Source organism: Mirounga angustirostris, unplaced genomic scaffold, assembly GCF_029215605.1.
Source record: "Mirounga angustirostris isolate CCGP_5_RB_7025 unplaced genomic scaffold, mMirAng1.0.hap1 SCAF_13, whole genome shotgun sequence".
NCBI classification, from domain to species: Eukaryota; Metazoa; Chordata; class Mammalia; order Carnivora; family Phocidae; genus Mirounga; species Mirounga angustirostris.
The window spans coordinates 37,185,050-37,205,680 of record NW_026991721.1 but is presented as its reverse complement, the minus strand read 5'-3'; the positions used below and the strand labels follow the sequence as shown (position 1 = coordinate 37,205,680).

Genomic DNA, 20,631 nt, shown 5'->3' with positions numbered 1-20,631 from the left:
TTCTGTCCCCTCCTGGGTTCCATGGTCAGCGGGTCAGGGCTCTTCCAAAGAAAGCTAGCTAATTATATCCCTTGTCTGAACCAAATCCCACAAGAGGAGCGAAGCAGTGGCATATAAATGGAGCCGGGCGGGAGCAGGCACCTCTGGCTTTTGAGGATTTGTTTTCCCCCGGCCCCTCTCTCTCTCCCTGATCCGCGTGGAACTAGCAGCCGCCCTCGCCTGCTCCGTCTGCGTGTTAGGCTGTGGCGCTGTGCTGTAGTCAAAGATCTCGCTGCTAGTGGAGTGATAGGAAGACGGCAGAACAAAGGGAAACAGGCCAGGAGGCTGCATGCTGGTTGAAGAGAGGTCTCTGGAGTTAGAGGCGTTTGTTGCCAAGTGACAGAGAGTTGGTCGCTGAATTCTCGTCCCGTCTCTGTCTGCTCACGTTTCTCCTCCATGGGGCTCTGTCCCCCTTTCCCTCTCAGCCCGTCCCACTCTCCTTCGTCACTCCCTTCTAGGACATAGTTATATTCTGTACTTTCCTCCAGCCAAAAAAAAAAAAAATCAGGCTTTCTAGCAAGATAACCAGACTGTAAAGGCCCGGACACTTTCAAGTAGTCATCTGTCATTGTATTGGCATTCTCGCTCTGGGCTGAGCGGCTCCAGGCCTGGGATTCTGGAAGGCCTAATTCAGCGTCTCATCCACAGACCGACGCTGAGAAGCATTCGCAGGTGGAGAGGGGTTCCCTGTGGTCGGGCGATGATGTCAAGAAGTCAGACGGAGGCTCAGACAGCGGCATAAAGATGGAGCCTGGGTCTAAGTGGAGACGGAATCCCTCGGACGTGTCTGACGAGTCTGACAAAAGCACGTCGGGCAAGAAGAATCCGGTCATCTCCCAGACGGGCTCGTGGCGGCGAGGCATGACCGCGCAGGTGGGCATCACCATGCCGAGGACGAAGGCGGCTGCCCCAGCAGGCCCGCTCAAGACCCCAGGAACTGGTGAGTAAGAGGCTGCGCTGCCTTGCATCTCATTTGTCCATCTGAAATCCAAAACCTGCAGTCACTCGAGCAAGAGCTTCAGTCCCCATCAGTGCTCAGGTATTTCTTCTTTGAGTTTAGACTCTGCTAATAACTAGCCTTCGGAAAGGTTCACATCCCTACCTTTTCCCAAGTGGAAATAGGTAAGTGTGCAAGCCTCAAACTCCGAAGATGGTTCAGCTGCCGAGGTGTACGGAATGGGTTTAACCAGGCACTAGGGAAGAGCCAACACACCCGCGTGTAAGCTGCTCAAGAGCATGAGTTTACGAGCTGCCTTTATGTCCAGTTTGTGTTGCCCATGATTTAGGGATGTGGGTAAACAAGGGTAGTGTTTTTGCAGGAAGGCAGAGGTGCCCCCTGAAAATGTTAAGGAGAGCCTTTTAATGGACAGGGAGGAAAGGTCAGTAGAAGGCAGGATCTCTTGCCCAGACATATCAGTGATTGGCTGGCTTCACTTTGTTCTGGGTAAATTTAGGCTGCTTTGCAAATGTGTAGAATCATTGACATCTCCTAGAAGGCTCACGGTGACAGTAGTAGGCTCGATTATCTTTATAAAAAGGCTACAGCTTTCCCCAAGGAAAAAGTGAACCAGTTCTTTGGAGGAGGGGAGGATTGTAAGCAGATGGGGCTGTACGCTTCTTGGTGTGCATGCTAACCTCACTGCTTTCTCCCTTAGGAAAAACAGATGATGCAAAGGTGTCTGAGAAAGGAAGACTGTCTCCCAAAGCCTCCCAGGTGAGGCGCTCCCCATCAGACGCAGGCCGCAGCAGCGGTGACGAGTCCAAAAAGCCCCTCTCCAGCAGTTCCAGGACCCCCACTGCCAACGCCAACAGTTTTGGGTTCAAGAAGCAGAGCGGCTCGGCCGCTGGGCTGGCCATGATCACAGCCAGCGGGGCTACCATCACCAGCAGGTCAGCCACACTGGGCAAGATCCCCAAGTCATCCGCACTCGTCGGTCGGTCCGCTGGCCGGAAGACGAGCATGGATGGGGCCCAGAACCAGGACGATGGGTACCTGGCTCTCAGCTCCCGGACCAACTTGCAGTACCGGAGTTTGCCAAGGCCCAGTAAGTCCACCAGCCGCAACGGGGCCGGGAACAGGTCTAGCACCAGCAGCATCGATTCCAACATCAGCAGTAAGTCCGCGGGCCTGCCGGTGCCCAAGCTGAGGGAGCCTTCCAAAACGGCCCTGGGCAGCTCTCTGCCCGGTCTGGTCAACCAGACGGATAAGGAGAAAGGCATCTCGTCTGACAACGAGAGTGTGGCTTCCTGTAACTCGGTGAAGGTGAACCCGGCAGCCCAGCCTGTGTCTGGTGCGGCTCAGGCGACGCTCCAGCCAGGCGCCAAGTACCCCGACGTGGCCTCTCCCACGCTCCGCAGGTAAGCGGGTCGATGGTGCTGAGCAGAGCTGGAGTACGTGGAATGGCGTCCCGAGTGAATCATTTTTTTTTGTTCCTCGGTGAAAACAGCCTCTGTGTTTCTCCACTTCTGTTTAGTCAGAGCCTGCCAGCGATTTTGTAGTCTGCTGATTATTTCCCCACACAGGGAGGAAAAACCTAAGTGTCTGAATCGGTCATCCTGGGTTCGAATCCTGAGTCCACCTTAATTAGCCACCATGTATCCTTTCTTAACAATTCTGTTTCGGCTTCCTCATCTGTAAAATGGGAACACCTACCTGAGATTTCACGTGAAGATTAACCTACATAGCCATATCTGGCCCATAGTAGGTGCTCAGTCAAAGCTGGCCACCCTCCAAGATGAGATCTTAATAATCCCCCTAGACCCCAGGTGGGTATATGAGGGGAAGGCAGAAGATCTTCCTCCCCTCCTCTTGTCTTATTAATTCTGTGGCTGAGATTCTTCATCATTATGCCAGACCGTGAGCTCAGCCAGATCCTTCTTCTCTCAACCAGCCTAGTATCCCCCCTGCCACATACTTTTTTATACTGCATGCTTAATTCCAAATTTGTTTCTGAAATTTTAGCTTTCTTAAAAAAAAAGCTTTTAAAGCAGGAGTGTTTCTGAAAAAGAGAAGTTGATTTCTTACTCCCTTAAAAAGGCATTTTCCCGCATTTCCACACTGAATGGAAATTTTTATGTGAAAACAGTGTTATTTTTTAAACAGTTCCTTTCTAAATGTATAAGCTTTTGCTTGCTCATATTATCTCATTATCATATCTGCTGGACCATCCTCAAACTGCAACTGTGTAGGACAGAGCTTATCTTACCTTCCCAGGAAATGGCTTATCAACTAGGAAAGAGTATAAGTACTGGATAGAAAATTAAGTAGTGAAAAATAAAGATTATGTGCCCCCATGTACATATTTGGGGGTGAATAGGAATGTTTGAAAAGACTTCAGAAGAAGCATGTCATGTGAAATGTGTAATGAAGCAGTTCCCTGTTCTTTGTCTAGACTTGATTATTAGAATTTCAGTAATGATTATTTTTTCAGGGGAAGGTCCTGTTGGGCTGCTCTTTGTTGTTTTAACAGGTTGCCTTGTAAATGAAAATTTTCTCTGCTTTTTGCCTCAAGTATTATATGTAATATTCACTCGTTGGTATTATAGATTTCCTTTAGTAACTACAAAGGTATTTTACTGGACCCTTAGGCTACCGTGATAGAATACATGAAAATGCATGCAGATTCTTAGTCTTGACATTGAACAACTTTCAGCCAATTCCTGTTAATTACATTTTTCCTAAATCATTAAGAGGTGTTCTCAATTTCCTCTTTGTGCATTAGTACAGAGAAGAGAAATCTTAGATCAAGTGATAGCTCTCCTCAAATGATTTGAAGGACTAGCAGACAAAAGATTGGGCTTTTTCTGTGTAGTTACCTGGAGGAGAATTAGGGGCAATGAGAAAAAGTAAAGAAGATAGATCAGATTTTGGTTTTCTAGTGATTAGAAGCGCTTGACAATGGAATGAGTTACCCTTAGAAGTAGTGAGGTTCCTGTTAACTGGAAGTATGTAAGCACGCCAAAGCCAAGATCCTACCAGAAGATATCTAGATCATTCTCTGGTTGTCATCAGGCAAAAAAGATTGTTTTCTAATCTGTCACCAGATACTGTAGTGAGGATTGATTATGTGTATGTATGTTTGTTCTTACAATAATTGGGATTTTTAAGGACTCCCAGGAGAGAACAAAAATCAGACTCATGCCGTGGAGTAGCTGGGTGCAAGGCAACCTGCCTCTCAAGATATGTAGTAGTTTTGTCACTGCAGAGATGCACATTCCACGAGGGTTTGGTGGCTGGAATTACTTGCATTCCTAGAGCATGTACCGGTCCTTGGACTTTAAGACAGTTCTGCCATTCTTCATAGAGAGTCCTGTTGCCAAAGGAAGAGAGACACACATGTGCCATTCCCAGTGTTTCAGATGGCACATTTTTGGTCATCAGCAGGGGGGATGACATGGAATGACATTTCTGTCTCCAAGACCCAGTGTGTCTGATCTTACATCTCATGACTCCAGCAAGATTTCTCTGTAGATCCTTGGGTAGGACTAGCCTCCTATCTTTCATATGGGCGTTCACTTGAGGAGAAATCCGTGAAGATACTTCTCCCAGGCCCCATCCAGGTCTAGACTCGTGTTCTTGATTGTTCATGTCATCCTTAGAGACCAAAGCAACCAAAACCTTTGGAATTGAACTGTCATAAACTGAGTACTGCTTTGTGTCCAGGGTCTCGGATACAAAGACGGCTAAGACAGCTCTTTTTCCTCTAGATGTTTCCCGGGCCGGGACAGTTTTCTAGTTACCCGATTTTTGGAAATAAAGGGAAGCAAGATCTGGGACCATCATGGCTAGGCCTATAGAACATTATTTCGTGTTGCCCTTGGGGTTTCGGCTACAGCCTAGAACTTGAAGCTAGAGCCTTGTGATACACTGGTGTCCAGGCCCCCTGCATGGTGGCTTTTCCCAGTGGAGCACCATTAGCCATTTCATACTTTAACGGCTCGGCGCCCCTCGTCGCTGGCTGTTCAACCTGCACAACCCTTTGTCTCTTCACAGACTCTTTGGTGGGAAGCCTACCAAGCAAGTGCCCATTGCCACAGCAGAAACCATGAAAAACTCAGTGGTGATCTCCAATCCTCATGCCACCTCGACCCAGCAAGGTAACTTAGAGTCCCCCTCAGGCAGCGGCGTCCTGAGCAGTGGGAGCAGCAGTCCTCTCTACAGTAAGAATCTGGATATCAACCAGTCTCCTCTAGCCTCCAGCCCCAGCTCAGCCCACTCGGGCCCTTCCAACAGCCTCACCTGGGGCACCAACCCCAGCAGCTCGTCCGCGGTCAGCAAGGACGGCCTGGGCTTCCAGTCCGTCAGCAGCCTCCACACCAGCTGCGAGTCCATTGACATCTCCCTCAGCAGTGGAGGGGGGCTGAGTCACAATTCCTCCACGGGCCTCATCACCTCCTCTAAAGACGACTCCCTGACACCCTTCGTCCGAACCAACAGCGTGAAGACCACGCTGTCGGAAAGGTTGGTGCCGTGCACTCGCATCTCTCCGAGGACACCCTTCCGCAAGTCAGAGGGTTTATGTTAGGGATCCCAGATGTCCGTTCACCTTTGCCTGGGAGATGGCGCTCTTTCCAACCACTGCTGTCTTTCCGTGGGGAAGCCAGGTCGGGATGGAATTCAGCTCGGCTCTCCTTCCTGTTACCTTTTCCATCGTGGTTATTCTCAGTGCTTAGAGCTGCCGGCAGTCTCTGGGGGGCAGGTTTAATGCTCCCTTTTGAAATGGCATTCCTCCTTGGAGGTCCTTCCATTTTATCCTGTGCGCTCATCAGCTGCTTGTTTCCCCTCCCCTTGTCCTTGTGCAGGCAGAGTGGGGGGCAGGAAGCATTGTAGGCAGCAGGGTGGACTTGGTGGGCATCATGGCAGACACCCTCCTACCGAAGGGCTGCCAGCCAGAGTGATCAGGAAACTCAAAGCAGCCTCAGAGCCCCGGATTTCACTGCAGCGTGCTGTGTGTCGTGTTTCTCCACGTAGGCGAGAACGCTGGGATCTGCACTGGGACTGAGAAAAATGTTCTAATCACTGTGTGTGTAACGACCCCTCTCCTTTCTTCCCATCTAATGTTCCTTCTCTTATTTTCTACCTGCCTGGACTTCTAGCCCTCTCTCTTCCCCTGCTGCTAGCCCTAAGTTCTGCAGAAGTACTCTGCCCAGGAAACAGGACAGGTAATGACATTGTAGGCTGGGGACCCCACCGAGCCTCCGGGTTCCTCTGCCCATCTGTGTCAAGCTAGACGTCTTGTGTGAGGCTGTTGGCCTGAGGCTTCCGCTTGTGTTCGTGGCTCTGATGTACCCTGTGACCCCAGACATGCCAATGAGGGTCTGCCCCACTGTCCACGCCAGCCCTGGAAGCGGTAGAGTCAGGCCGGCCCGTCCCTCCCCAGCTTGGGAAGGAAGCTCAGCTGCTTGACCTGGGGCGGCAGACGCCCTCACTTGCATCTCTGCCTTCCTGTGGCATGTTCCCGCTTCCCAGCTCCCCGGCTTCCCATCCTTTCTCCGTTCTCTCTCCCCTCTCCCTCCCAGCCCAGAAATGATCTACCACCCACTGTGCGGCACAGCCCTCACCTTTGTCTCCCCCACCCCTACTCCCCACGCAGCTGGCTCTCTTCCCTTCCAAAGTCCTTTCCTGCAGTTTGGCTGTTGCGTCTTGCAGGCTGTTGTGTTCTGTGTGCCCGTTTCCTGTAATGATAATGAAAAAGGATGTGGAGGGTTGAGGCTCTACAGACTAAGAGGCTTGCTTGCCCCTAGCTGCCCTGTGGGTGGGCCTCAGAGATGGACACTGACCTCCGGTTTGTGGGGGAGCCACAGCTTGGCCAAACATAATAACCAGATGTTGTTTCATGCTAGAAAAAAAAATTAATGAAAATCCTCTTCACCCCGTCAACAGCAAAAACTTTGTTTTTGTCAGATTCACAGACCAAGCCTTTAAACCCTTATTCTTTGGAAATCCAAATGCCTTGACTTTATCAGCCAGCAAGTCGTAACATGCCCCGATTCGGGCCCAGGGCTCAGCTCCGAGCTACAGCAAAGTAAGAGGGACCTGGAATTCATGTTGTTACAGATGAATTCCAAATATGCAGAACTGCTGGCCTCTTGACACCCTCCAGCAAGTCCCTTCTCTCACGGGAAGTCCTCGTCAATGGCATTTGGGGGTGGGCCAGAGGTAGGGGTGCAGGGAACCTGGCATCTCTCTCTCTGAGAAGCAGTGGTGCTGGTACAAGGCTGGGTGACTGGGCAGCAGAAGGTGTGGGCGCTGCTTTGACCTGGGGCAACCCCTGAGTTTTGCTTGGCACCTATGGCAAAGGAGGAAGAGTTGGGGCCCAGTGGACAGCTCAGGCCTCCTGGTGCCTCGGAGTAAGGTATGCGGTGGTGTCAGCCAGGCCCAGGATCAGGTTTCTCTTGTTTTCCGTGGATGTGGATGTGTTGCATGCGCAGCTGGATATAAGGGAGCCCTCCCTGGTGCCGTGAGTCTCTTGCTGCAGATCTCCGGCCCCTCCTTAGCCTTTCCCTCCTTCCCTTGCCTGCTTTCCCTGTGCTTCTCTGAAGTTCTCATTTTTGTTTTAACTTTCCTACAGTGACCCGCACCTTGATAGGAACACTTTGCCTAAAAAAGGACTCAGGTATCTGCGTTTCCTCCTTCCATCCGTGCCATCTGGTGTGGCTTTGGGGCTTGGCTGCGTGACTCTCATGGCTGGTGGGGGTTCGGGCTGGGCTGGGCTGGGGTCCCCGCTTTGGCCACCGCAGCAGGACCCTCTGAAACGGGGGCTTCCCCCGGCCCCCTCTCATTCTCATCGCTCCATCTGTTGGCTTTTTTGCTTGGGCAGGGGCTGTGCTTTTTCAGGCTTACTGTGGCGCAAACCATCTCATGAAGAACATCCCTGGGCAAGCCCAGAGAGCAGTGACTGCTACTCGTGGGACCAGCGGGTTCAGTCGACGAGCTCTTCACCCTGACCATTCTGCTCACGGCCGTCTTCCCAAAAGAAAGGACGTGACTTAGAGCACATTGGTTAGCCAGGACATGAACAAAGGAGAGAAATACCTCCCCCCACATTGGAAAATATTTAACTTTTCGGGCCACAGAAAATTACTAAAGGCAGATGCTTGGCCCTTCCTAAATATTCTCATTGAAAAACGTGTCAATTTTCGGTCCTTGACAAGACATGGGTGTGATTGGCTTTGGTGTAAAGAAAAGCCTACCAGGAGGGAATGTCCTTCCATTCATCGTAAGTCGTGGCTCATTTTTGGTGCAAGTCCTGGTTAAGCAAGATGCCGTAAGTCCCCGTTGCTCGCGCCATCTCCTTCACTTTGCCAACCGGAGGGACTCCAGTTCTAATGCCTGCCCCATGGTCCTACTGGATGATGGTTGCGGCTGTCATTTCTCCTGCTCTTTAAACACCTCGTTCTTCGTAGCATTTGCTTCACCCTGCACTAAGCATTAAGTGCTTTCACCAAAAAAAAAAAAAGGACTTGGAATGAAATGTTTCATTGCTGTCATGTATGTCTGTAGCTAATAACCTGCAGCTCTTAAGGCTGAGAGCATTTTGAGCAGTAATGGGAGGTAGGTATCAATGCTGCCTTTCAGTAGGAACTCGAGGAAAGCCAATTCTGAGAATCTAAGAATAAAAGTATTGAAAATCCTCCATCAGACGTCCTGCGGGAGGAAGTTCAGCACTGAGGCCATGGAGGAGGGGAGGTGGCAGGGCCTTTTGTGCTTAAGTTTTCTTCGTGCCTGTGAGGGCTTCTTGTCAGCACCCAAGCTAATACTTAGATCATGGCCACTCTCAAGATGAGTTTGACATTAATGCCCCGCTGTTGCCTCTAAATAGTAACTATTTAGGAAGCTAGCCCCTCTAAATGGGAACATTTTGAAGTTATAGATACATATTTTTTTCAGTAGTTCTAGTCTATCAAAATGATGTAGCTCTGGCTTTTTAAAATTGTTTTTTAAAATTTCAGAATAGAGATATGTGCTAGGCTCTCTTTGTGCAATTGATGTGACCTAGAAAATTGTATGTCCATCACCTATAGCAGAAACATTAAGGGAGAAACCTTTTTTTGCGCCCTCTCACTCTGTCTCTCCCTTCTAGCTCCCTCCCTCCCTACACATTCATGTGCAATGCCAAGACACCAGCGACTCTTTTTCTTGAGTCAAAAGAATCCCTCTGGTTCCATAATCAGTAGTCGCCCCACGGTAATCTGTGTCTAAGTCCAAAGGTACTCTGGCCGCTGGGCGCTTCAGAAATTTGAGATGCTGCCTGCGGGCATGATGAGAATAGCATGGATTTTGGAATCAGACATAAAATGGATTGAAATCTCAGCTCGTGATTTGAGGCAACTCCCCCCCCCCCAACTTCTTTGAATGTGAAACGGGAATAATAGCATCTGCATTGCTGGGTGGGTGGGAGGTGTTGACGAGATGTTTCTGAAGGCACCCAGCACATTGGAGACATTGAATACACCATTACCAGATAACGTGACCTAATAAATGAGGAGGTGGACCCCATGACTTCTGTGGCACCCAGTGATTTGGGGTTCCTGTTACGGAGACGTGCTGATGCCACACTGCAGCAAACCTAAGCATCGGTGTCCTCACGCCTTCCGTCATGCTGGTTTCGGATACACTGGGACTTGCGCCCGCTTAACGTGCGCTCGAGAATGCAGATGCCACGAGCTATCTAATTAAAACTTCCTCGAAGCTCTGACGGCAGCTCCTTTTGTTGCTTCAGTCCTGTCAAGGTGGGGGCTTTGAAATGACACTATCATGAATCAACATGTTACAGATACGCCCAGGGACGGCTCCTTTGAGCATTTACCGATCTTGCTCCCTTTATGTATTCCCTTCACACTGAAAAGAATTGCAGTTTTCCCCAAAGGCAGCCAAGTAGCAAAAAAGGGTTTGGAGAAACTTCATAAGTTTCAGGATGTGTAGTGATGTGATTTTTTTTTTTTTAATAATAATCTTTGGATCTGTATTTTCTTTTTTGTCTATTTATCATCAGCTCCCCGGAGTTCATTTTCATAAGCGTCGTTCATAGTTAATCCCAGCGTAATTTCTGTCTATCCAGGTATACTCCCACCTCCCAGCTTCGCACCCAAGAAGACGCAAAAGAATGGTTACGGTCCCACTCTGCAGGAGGCCTGCAGGACCCCGCTGCCAATTCCCCTTTTTCCTCTGGCTCCAGTGTAACGTCTCCCTCCGGAACAAGATTCAACTTTTCCCAGCTTGGTGAGTAGCCACTGATAATTAGCTGTGGGGATCAGCTCCGTGGGGCGGAGATTAATCTTGTATTTTGAAGGAGGCGTGTGGTCATTGCCATGCGGTCACATCACTCTCCATATTGATCAGCCCTCAGCAATGTAGTTTGATTATACGCAGTTGAGAGCAAAAGAATGAGAAAAGAGAAAAGGTTTTGTTATTCTAATCAGTAATTTATTTATGTGGTTGATGTAGGTAGGCTCATAGCAAAGAGCAAACCATTCCATTTTTGAGAAGAATGTATTGTTTCTAAGACCTCTGAAGACATAGGTTTATATCTGAAGAAGTGGCAGCATATCCCGAGTTTGGTCCTCTGCATTGCTCTACTAAGCTGGAAAATAAAGATACGATTTTGAGTGAACAAGTATTCTTGGAAATGCCTACTACTGACATAATGCTTTGACTGGCACAGTGGGGAAAGGAAAAGAATTTGTAAGACAGCCCCTGCTGACATGTTAATGGATTCTTTTTCAGAGAGACAAACACACCCACACAGACTCATAAACAGGGTAGAAGAGAACAATCCAAAGCTTTATATGAAACCATGTAAAAACTGACTATGATCAGGTAGCAAGTATAATATATAGTTAGAAAAAGGGAAGATCCATTCTGGCTAGAATTACCAGGAAGGATGGGAGCTGAGCTTTCAAAGACTGATAGAGGGGGAAAAAAAATCTTGTCCACTCTCGTCTTGCTCTTTAGAAAGGCGGCCTTTTCTGAATATTGTGAATGATATGTTTATCATTCACAATATCTTTAAGGACAGGTGTGTGGCTTGTAATCAAGTAAGGCTTAACTTTTCCCTTTTAATTGAGTAGATACTTTGGAAATACTTTATATTATTGGAGTGGACAGGGGTTTTGTTTGTTTTGTTTTTAAGATTTTATTTATTTATTTGACAGAGAGAGAGCCAAAGAGGGAACACAAGCAGGGGGAGTGGGAGAGGGAGAAGCAGGCTTCCCGCCGAGCAGGGAGCCCGATGCAGGGCTCCATCCCAGGAACCCCGGGATCATGACCTGAGCCGAAGGCAGACACTTAACGACTGAGCCACCCAGGCACCCCGAAATGGATAGGGTTTTAATAAAAAAGCCTGTTTGGGCCAAGGTGGTTGTGCCCCTTTGCCCTGAAGCTCTTTAGGTGCCATTACAAGCATGCCCCCCTGGAGGCAGTGAGACCTGTGTTCATATTGTTCTTTCCCAGCCGTAACTCTTTGAGGCAAGAGTTTCTTGTCATGCACAAATGCTTCCCATCTGATCAAAAGCCCAGTTGGACTATTTTGGGCTTTGGCTTTAAAGGGAGTTGTTCCAGATGAGTCCAGGGAGTAATTAGCTCATGCCTGGAAGGTGACACTAGCTTGTCAGAACGTGCCAAGTTGGAAAGCTGAGGCCTAGAGCCTTGCTTTGGAAATGGCCCACCTTGCCTCCCTTATTTTTAGCTCTCAGTGTGTTATTCAAACGCTGATGTGACAACCTTCTAGAAAACGGACAAGGGAGAGAAGTTGGCAGGGACAGATATGGCCGATACTAATCAGTCCCATTGTCATCCCCGTCCAGGATTTGAACAGAGACATGAATTTCCAGCCTTTCAGTTCCCTTTCTTTTTTTCCAGCGAGTCCCACCACTGTTACCCAGATGAGCTTGTCCAACCCAACCATGCTGAGGACCCACAGCCTCTCCAATGCCGATGGGCAGTATGACCCATACACCGACAGCCGATTCCGGAATAGCTCCATGTCCCTGGATGAGAAGAGCAGAACCATGAGCCGCTCGGGCTCCTTCCGGGATGGATTTGAAGAAGGTAAGCAAGGAGGGTTGCCGTCTCAAGTTACGCAGTGTCTTAATGGCCCTCCCTACCGAGTTCACGACCCAAGAGCCCACCTGTAAGTGTTTCTACCTCTCTCACTCACTCTGGGGGTTGGGGCTGGGGAACTCTGAATAGCAGGGTCTGGCTCTTCATTCACCTTGTAGGGGGAAGAGGCTGCTGAAGAAACATGAGTGAACTTGGAGCTGACCGAGTTCCACTCTAGGCTTCTCCCTCTTGGACTTGGGCCACAGCTTCTTGGCATGTGCCTCCATCTTGAGGTTCAGCTGCTGGCTCACCATCTTGGCAGACTGAGTTTCTGGAAAGTTAGTTCATTTCCCTGTGCTAACCTACCCGTGTAGCTCTGGGGGCCTGTGGGCAGCCGGCCTCTCCACTCCAGAATTTTCTATTTCTCAAGCACCAGGTTTTTTAAGTTTATTCAGTTACATCCTTTTCCTTCAGGTATGCCCTTTTCCTTCTTTGCTCACTAATTGTGAATATTTGGGGTTGGATTTTTCTGTTTTGCTCATTTTAATCAGAATATTGGGAGAAAGTAGCTGTGGGCATCGTTGCCAGCCCTCTTCCTAATTTGGTTCATCTCTCTTTCCCTTTGTTCCTTCACTCAGGGTGGGAGCTAGGGAAGCAAGCGGTCAAAACGCTGTGGAGGGACAGCCCCACCCCCGAAACTGCTTCCCGAAGTTGGGAACGCTAGGACGTTGGAGTCAGTACTCATTGACTAGTGGTTAAGCATATGGAGTAACACTACCAGGGTTTGAATTCCAGTTCCCCCCTTCTTCGATATATGATCTTAGACGAGTTACTTCACCTCCCTGTGCCTCTGTTTTTTTTTTCTTTTTTTTTTAAAGATTTTATTCATTTTTTGGCAGAGAGAGACACAGTGAGAGAGGGAACACAAGCAAGGGGCGTGGGAGAGGGAGAAGCAGGCTTCCCGCGGAGCAAGGAGCCCGATGCGGGGCTCGATCCCAGGACCCTGGGATCATGACCTGAGCCGAAGGCAGACGCATAACGACTGAGCCACCCAGGCGCCCCATCTCTGGTTTTTTTTTTTACCGACAAAATGAGAATGGTAATAGTACCCAGCTCCTGGAATTACGAGAATTCAGGCACAGATATAAATGTTCGTTCACCAGGTAATGTCATTACATGTCCTAGCCTGTAGACTCAGCATCAACAGTGATGTCCTGGCAGCTGGGACTCCCCAGCCAGGGGATGGGGACTCTCAGAGCAATTGGAGCCCGGGCTATGGGCATAGCCCTAGTTGTGCCTTATTGCCAGTGACAGACGAGAATGGGGGAGAATGTGGGAGGGAGTACTGGGTGCTTCCCTCTGCTCCCAGCACCTGTGAGAGTGGGGAAATAGAAGCCCAGCTGCCTCCTGGAAGGAGAGAACAAATTTGTCTTGTTTTATTTTATTTTTTTTGAAGATTTTAGTTATTTATTTGAGAGAGAGCGAGAGCAAGAGAGAAAGTGAGCACAAGCAGGGGGAGTGGCAGGCCAAGGGAGTAGCAGGCTCCTTGCTGAGCAAGGAGCCCGATGCGGGGCTCAAATCCGGGACTCGAGGATCATGACCTGAGCTGAAGGCAGACGCTTAACTGACTGAGCCACCCAGGTGCCCCCAAACTTGTCTTGTTTAAGAAATCCCTACACAAGCTGAGAGGGAAAGAAACAGAATAAAGGCTTCTGCTTTTGCCCAGTGTACTTGCTTATAAAAAGGGTAAAGGGGTTAGTTACAGGGCACTTGCCCCCTGGTCCATCTTCCTAGCGACGTCACTCCCTTCACCCTGATTTATGTGTCACTTTCACCCAGTGAGCTACAGTGAGCAAGTCTGCAAATCCACATATGGAACCTGCTGGGACACAGGATTAAGGAGGGATGGAGCCAGAGTTACCAAGAGTGTTCTTCTGGATTTAAGAGCTAGAAATGCGTGCTGTAACCACCCTGGGCGGTCATAGTGGTGGATACATTGACCCGAAGGTGAAGGTGTAGGCAGTTGGTCTTGAACTTTTTTCTAGTCCGTGAGCTAGCCAAGCATGGCCACAGAGCATTCCCCAGCCCGCCTGGTGACGACTCCCATATGGAGTGTGTCCTGGGCCATATTCATCTTCTCTGTCATGTGTGTACCTGAGTGAACCGTGTTCAGGACTGAAACTTGTCCAAACAAGCACACTTCGCCTCATAAAGATCCGGGACCATTACAGTATCATCATCAGAGAGCTTTTATTTATTCCATCTGGAACCAAGCTGTCAGGCAGCACCACTGTGGAATATCTGGGATGTCAAAGTGATGTTGATTAAAAGTGCTTGCCCACAAGCAGTGTCTAGACTTCTGTAAACCCTAATGATTCATGGTGACGTGGAACTAAAGGGCAGAGGTAAAAATCAAATTTGGGGGGTCGAGGGTAGGGACTGCTGTCGATATACTGTGAACACATAACATTTTCATCTTTTGGGAATGTTGCATCAAATTGCTTTTATTCCTTCCAGGGCTATTACATCACAAAAACAAAATAGAGCTCGTGCAATTAGGTGTTTTTAATTCCATTGGGTGAAGGCTTCCCCGCCCCCCCCTTTTGAATTTCTAACTCCCAGGGTTATTGAAACGGGGAAAATTTCACATCTCATGTTTGGACAAAACAGAACCTCCTTATAAGAGTCAGTTAGGTATGTTGTACGCCAGAAAGCAGGATAGAAATTTAAGAAGAATTAGCACAAGTACTCGGGTGAGATTTTTGTGGGATTTAATTAGCACTTTCCATTTTGAAGGAAGTGGGAGTCATAAATATGTAGATTAGGTACAGGCATGGCCCAGATGCAACCTTTCAAAGTTATTTCAGGTAAATTAATTTCCATCAGATACATTATGCAATCTTAGAGTCAACTTTAATAGCATACATTTAGGGAGATGCTTGAGGCATTTTGAAAATGGATGTCTTTGCCCAGGGACTTTACCAATCATCCCTAATTGCTAGTGCAATCTTAAGCAGTTCATATGGAATCCATAGGAACAGAGCAGCTTATTAATAAATAAATCTGCAACTCACTTGGGTTTCTAGGCCCTGAGTTATACTTGTGATTGAAATCCTGGCATGTCTACTGCTAGCAAAGAGACTTGGGGAAAGGGACCTGACCCTGCTCAGCCTATTTCCTGTTCACTAAAAGGTAGAAAATAATTGTGCCTGCTTCAGAGGATTGAAGTGAAGATTAGGTGAGATAAATCCCCGGAAAGCATCTAATGCAAAATGACTTTGAAAGAGGTTATGGTAAGTAGTCAGTCAATGGTAGCCATTCTTAAAATTGTCATGTTTTGTTTTCTCCTTCTCCCCAAGGGCCGTTACATCCCTGTTTTGTTTATGGCAAAACTGAGACCAAAGAAGTGCCTTGGGGACTTCGTGCAGCCAGGACTCAGTCCTAAACTCTTGACTGTCAGCCCTCTGTTTTCCTATTCAGTCCTACCTTGACATTTGGTTCTGCCTTGTTGGGCTTTCTTACCTGTGTGAGGCGGACTCAGATCCTTCCTCAGTGTGTTCTCTGTTTTCAGTTCTGCTTCCTTTGCTGGTTCAGAGGGAGGTCCTTTACTTCTAGTACCTCTGATAGTACCGGCAGTGGAGAAGAACTAGGATACGTGCCCAGATGCACATTCTCTGCTCCTAACCAGCTGTGTGTGCCTGGCCGCTTCACTTAGCCTCTCTGGTCTTAATTTACTCTCTTGTGTATTAGTGGTACAAACCCCTGCCCTGTCTGGGAATATTACCTATAAATTTTCTGAAGTGATGAGGATCACTTCCAACAATAGCATACATGAGAAAGTGCGTTGATGAGTATGAAGCTGAAGGTATATGTGAGATGCCACGTGTGCCATCAGAGGCCTTTGGTTGCTTTATTGGCTGGAAGATGCCCAGTTGTTTCATTCTGTCTAGAGCATGTATGTCTAATCACCTGTACCTTAGGGGTGAAAACATGTTTTTCTCAAACATGCAATTTTTTGCTCATTTGGTTCCAGCTTTGTGTCTGTGTAGATTGGACGAGGGGCTGGGTAAACCATTTTAAAACATACCAAAAGGCTTCAACAAAACAACAAAAACAACAACAACAAAAACAACCCAGAAACCCTTAAATCAGGTCTCTCAAGGGCAAAACAGTCTCCATACTTCTGGTCAGCAGATCCTGTTCCTGAACGTCGTGTGACCTTAAGCAGACCATTTAACCTCTCTGGATTTCAGATGCCTCAGGTGCAGAGATGGCCTAGACAAGTCTCTGTGATTCCTCATAGCTTCACAATTTTAGAGGTATACGTATAGGGCGGAAAACGCATGGTGTGCTTTGCCGTTCTGGCTTTGTAAGGCTTGTGTGCCTTTTGCTGTCCAGAAGTATGCAAGCCACAAAACCCACGTTCTGATTTGGTTCAGCTCACTTGGAGCAAGGCCCACTGCAATGGTTCAGGCAAGCCACATTCAGTTTGGAGTTGACACTGGAAATCAAGGAATCTTTCTTTGGACCACAGCCTTGCTGTTGCTATTCACCGAGTGAGAGGGGTTAATTACAGAGAAAAAGAACTACCTCCACCGAAGCCTGCCAGATGCGCTCTTCGCCTGCGTCCCCGGGTTTGCACCGGGATATTGCTGAGGGCAGTGTCCGTAAGTTTGTGCGTATGAGCTGGAGAGGTAGAAGAGACAAACTTCCACTTTCCAGCAGCCTAGTTCCATGTGGCAGCCCTCTGCCGGCTGAGCAGGTGATGTGATGGAAAGGTGTAGCTGGAGGGTAGCTGCATGTTAGCCACATCTCTTCCCCCAGTTGGCTTCCAGTATAATCTGCCCCTACTGGCCGTGTCATGGGGCTAAAGTAACTTACCCCTTTAGAACATTAGGCCACTCGGTTGGGGCATGAGAGGCGTCTGCTAATGTGTCTGCGTATTAACATGGAAAGCCATTATTGGCCATTAATGCCATAAACTGATTTCTTACGGGGCGTGGGCCAGAGAGGTCATGGATGGCAGAAGAATGGAGGAAAAGATCTAGAACCCTGGCATTGCTAAGGAAGATGGTTGTGAGTGATGGTGTAGCGATAGCCTCAGAAGAGCAGGCACCTTCCAGGAGAGAAGAGGGCCAGACAGGCAAGTCAAGAACTGGGTGGGTTCAGAGAGGGAGGAAGTGCATCCAGTGCAGGTAGGAAGGGAACCGAGGAAAGGCTCCATGGAGAGGCGTTGTTTAAGCTGATCCCGGTGATTTGGACAGGCAGAAACGAGAAGCGTCCTAAACAAAGGGAACAGTACAGGGAGAGACTCTGAGGAGGCCAAGTGCTAGGCAGGGCATGCTTGAGAGAGGAGTGCAGGATTCAGAATGGGATAGGAGCACATAAAGGAAGAGCAGGTCAGGAGGTTTATGGGAAGACAGTGTGGAGGCACCTGGGTGGTGGGCTGAGCTGTTCGTCAGATAGCTCGTGGGCAGGTAGCTTCTGCCCAAAGCTCATTCAAGTTGAGTTCACTTCTTGGGTGGTAAGTGTAAGCCGTTTGGTGCACGTGGAAAGTTATTCCCAAGCCTCCCACTCTCAGACCACAGGGGATAGCTAGTGTGGGGGGTAGAGTGTTCAACTTGTGGTCAGGAAAGCTGTGCCCAATTAAGCGCCTCTGATGTCTCCACAGGCACATTTTTGTCTTTCAAAAAGTTGTCAAGAGATAACTAGGAAAATGTCATTAAAGAATTTGGTTTCCAGAAAGACAAGTCAGAATACTTAGTCCTAGAAAAGACCACGATTTAAAATTACAGAAAAATAATAAAATATCTCCACTGGCTGGGGGCAGGAAGGGGTGCAAAGAGGGTATGAAGATGGTTCTAAGTTAAAAGAACCAGTCAGAAACAGAAAAGAGGACACCACTTGTCATTTTGTACACATGGTAGAAATCAAAATAAGAATCTCTATTTCAGTAGATAATGTTTTCTAAACAAGTGTTCCATGACATGTTCATCTAGAATAAGTTGACTGTGGCCAACAGCCAGCCTCCTTGTTCACAATAATGGGCTCATCTTTGCAACACACGTGACAGATGCTAGCGGGGCATAAAACATATATGCAACGCAGTCGCAACTCTAGAGGAATACAGGAGAATAAAAGAAAGGAGTAAAATGTGCTGGGGTGGAACATGTCACAGGCTGCCTGTGGGTAATAGAATTATGAGTCATGTGGGCTGTGGCAGTGAATATGTTTTCCTAACACTTTCCTGTCCTTGAAAATTTTTATTTAGTAATCATGTATTATTTTCATAGGGGAAAAAAGTACGTAGAGGTTGTAGGGGAAAAAAAGAGGTAAAGGAAAAGAGACTCCCTTAGCAAATTATTCCTTATTTGACTCTGACCTATCGCCAAATCAGGAAAAGGTGGGTCAAGGTGAGATTAAGTTACCTGGTAGTATCCCATAGTGCTGAGTTTCTCCTCCTCTCTCCCTTTTTGTCTCCATAGTAGCCAGCTGTGCAATTCACCTTTTTTTTTTTTTTAATAGTTCACGGATCCTCGCTCTCCTTGGTTTCCAGCACGTCATCGATTTATTCTACAGTGAGTATAAATCAATGCTCTGTGGCTATGACCATGAGAACTGGGGCTCCTTTATCAAGTGTGTCAAGAATAAAATGTAAAATAAAATTGCTTCTCCTAGAGAAAGTATGTCCATTGTAAGGGGCTCGATTAATTAGGGAACAAGATTTGAAATTTCACAAAGAGCTTTTGATTATAATGTATCAACCAGTAAATCAGGAACTGACTCCTTTGTTAAAGTGGCATTGTGCTTTGGGTGGTAACTAGTTAGAATGTGTAAGAAGCCTTGGCCACCTGCTGGTAGCCTTAGAAAAGAAAGGCCTTGAACAACTTCTGTCTGCCTCAGTTTCTTTACCTGTCAAGTAGAAAGAATAGCAGCCCCTACCTTGTGGAGTTGTAGTGAGGATTCAGTGTTAGGAAGATGACATTTCACTACAATATAAAGTCTTTGAGGACAAGGACTTTTTCTGTTTTTATTCCAAGCACCTACGACAAAGCCTAGCACTAGTAGATGTTCAAAAAATAGGCTTGAATGCAATAAGAAAATGCATGTGAAGCACTGAATATGGTGTACACACAGCACAGAGCAGACGTTGGCTCTTATTAGTGTGGGCTCTCATCAATGAGTCGTCTATGGAACAAAAGCCATGTATAGCAAATATGGTTCTGGATTTATTCAGGGGCGCTTGCCTTTTTATAGCTATATGTGTAACTGTTTATCTTAAAAACTTTACTTTGGGAATTCCTATTGGAAAAAAATCATTTTCTTAATTGAGAATTGGAAATTCTTTAGCCCTTAATTCCATGGAGGACAGATGCTTTAGTAATTCACTTTTTGGTAATGCCAGGTTCCTGGGCTATATATATATGTAGCAGGACAAACTATATGGCCCCTTAGAAGCTAAAGGCCATCCCGGAATCAAGTGAAAGAGACCAGGGCCTGACTGTTCTTTCTCAGGCCTATAACGAGCAAACAGACTTCAGGGATTGCTGACATGGTCTGACTTGAAGGACCTTGAAATGATCTCTTCTGCTCCTACCCACCTTGCCCCTCCCCATCCAGAACACCTCGTTCCTCAGCCAGTCATCTTGTCTGAAATGTCATCACAGAACCCTCACTTTTTCATTTCTTAGAGATTATTGAAGCCTTTGTCTACTGAGAAAGCATAGAGAGATGACTTTCTGTCAGTTAGTCCATACATTAAGTCCTTTCTTCAAGAGGGGAAATCTGTGACATGGATGCCAAGATGGTACTTTCAAACCCAGGTTGACTTCTTGAACAGGATTTACTGGCCCGCAGTCTGTGCCGGGCTCTGGGCTAAGCCCCAAGGGTGAGATGTAGGTGGAGAAAGGAGCCTGCTTCTGAAGGAGGAAACCAGAGGCGCTCAAGGACACCTAGGGTTCTGAGACTCTACCTTCACAGGGTTGGTGCAGAGCATCTAGGGCAGACATTGCTGTGCCCGAGCCCCTTGTTTTCCCAGTGGAGTTCCCAGAGTTTCCTGCCAACACAGAGAGGGTAGATTCTTCTCAGAAGAGTGAAAAACAGGGGCTGGCGTGCATCAGCCAGCCTCAGAGGGAGAGAGCTTGAGCTTCTCCCGCTGTGAGAATTCAGATGGCGGAAGCCGTCCCTGGTGTTTCCTGGCCATACTGCCTTCGTGCAGACCACTGCAAGGCCTTGTAGTCAGGCGCCTTTCCGTAGCTCCTGTTCTGGGTGTGTGGACAGGAAATTTTTTTTTCTTTTTTTTTAAAAGATTTTATTTATTTATTTGAGACAGAGAGAATGAGAGAGACAGAGAGCACATGAGAGGGGGGAGGGTCAGAGGGAGAAGCAGGCTCCCTCCCGAGCAGGGAGCCCGATGCGGGACTCGATCCAGGGATTCCAGGATCATGACCTGAGCCGAAGGCAGTTGCCCAACCGACTGAGCCACCCAGGCGCCCTGGGTGTGTGGACAGGAAATTTCAAATGGTTCTTTCTGAGTTGATAGAAATCCACAC

At 47.9% G+C, this 20,631-nt stretch overlaps 1 protein-coding gene across 8 annotated transcripts in view; it reads left to right on the top strand.

Annotated features, from left to right (window-relative positions):
* Positions 1-20,631, top strand: part of NAV2 (neuron navigator 2) — a 393,377-nt gene that overhangs the window by 323,611 nt on the left and 49,135 nt on the right. For 7 of the 8 annotated variants that reach the window (XR_010406923.1, XM_045894013.3, XM_054512011.2 and 4 more), the window contains 8 exons: positions 688-979; positions 1,695-2,397; positions 5,033-5,500; positions 6,136-6,201; positions 7,611-7,655; positions 10,101-10,261; positions 11,900-12,088; positions 18,605-18,657. Coding sequence is in view for 7 of the 8 variants with exons in the window: in XM_045894013.3 (XP_045749969.2) it covers positions 688-979; positions 1,695-2,397; positions 5,033-5,500; positions 6,136-6,201; positions 7,611-7,655; positions 10,101-10,261; positions 11,900-12,088; positions 18,605-18,657 (1,977 nt within the window). In the remaining variant the exon portion in view is untranslated. The remainder of the gene's footprint in view (positions 1-687; positions 980-1,694; positions 2,398-5,032; positions 5,501-6,135; positions 6,202-7,610; positions 7,656-10,100; positions 10,262-11,899; positions 12,089-18,604; positions 18,658-20,631) is intronic. The other variant, XM_064576736.1, reaches the window with a different exon arrangement.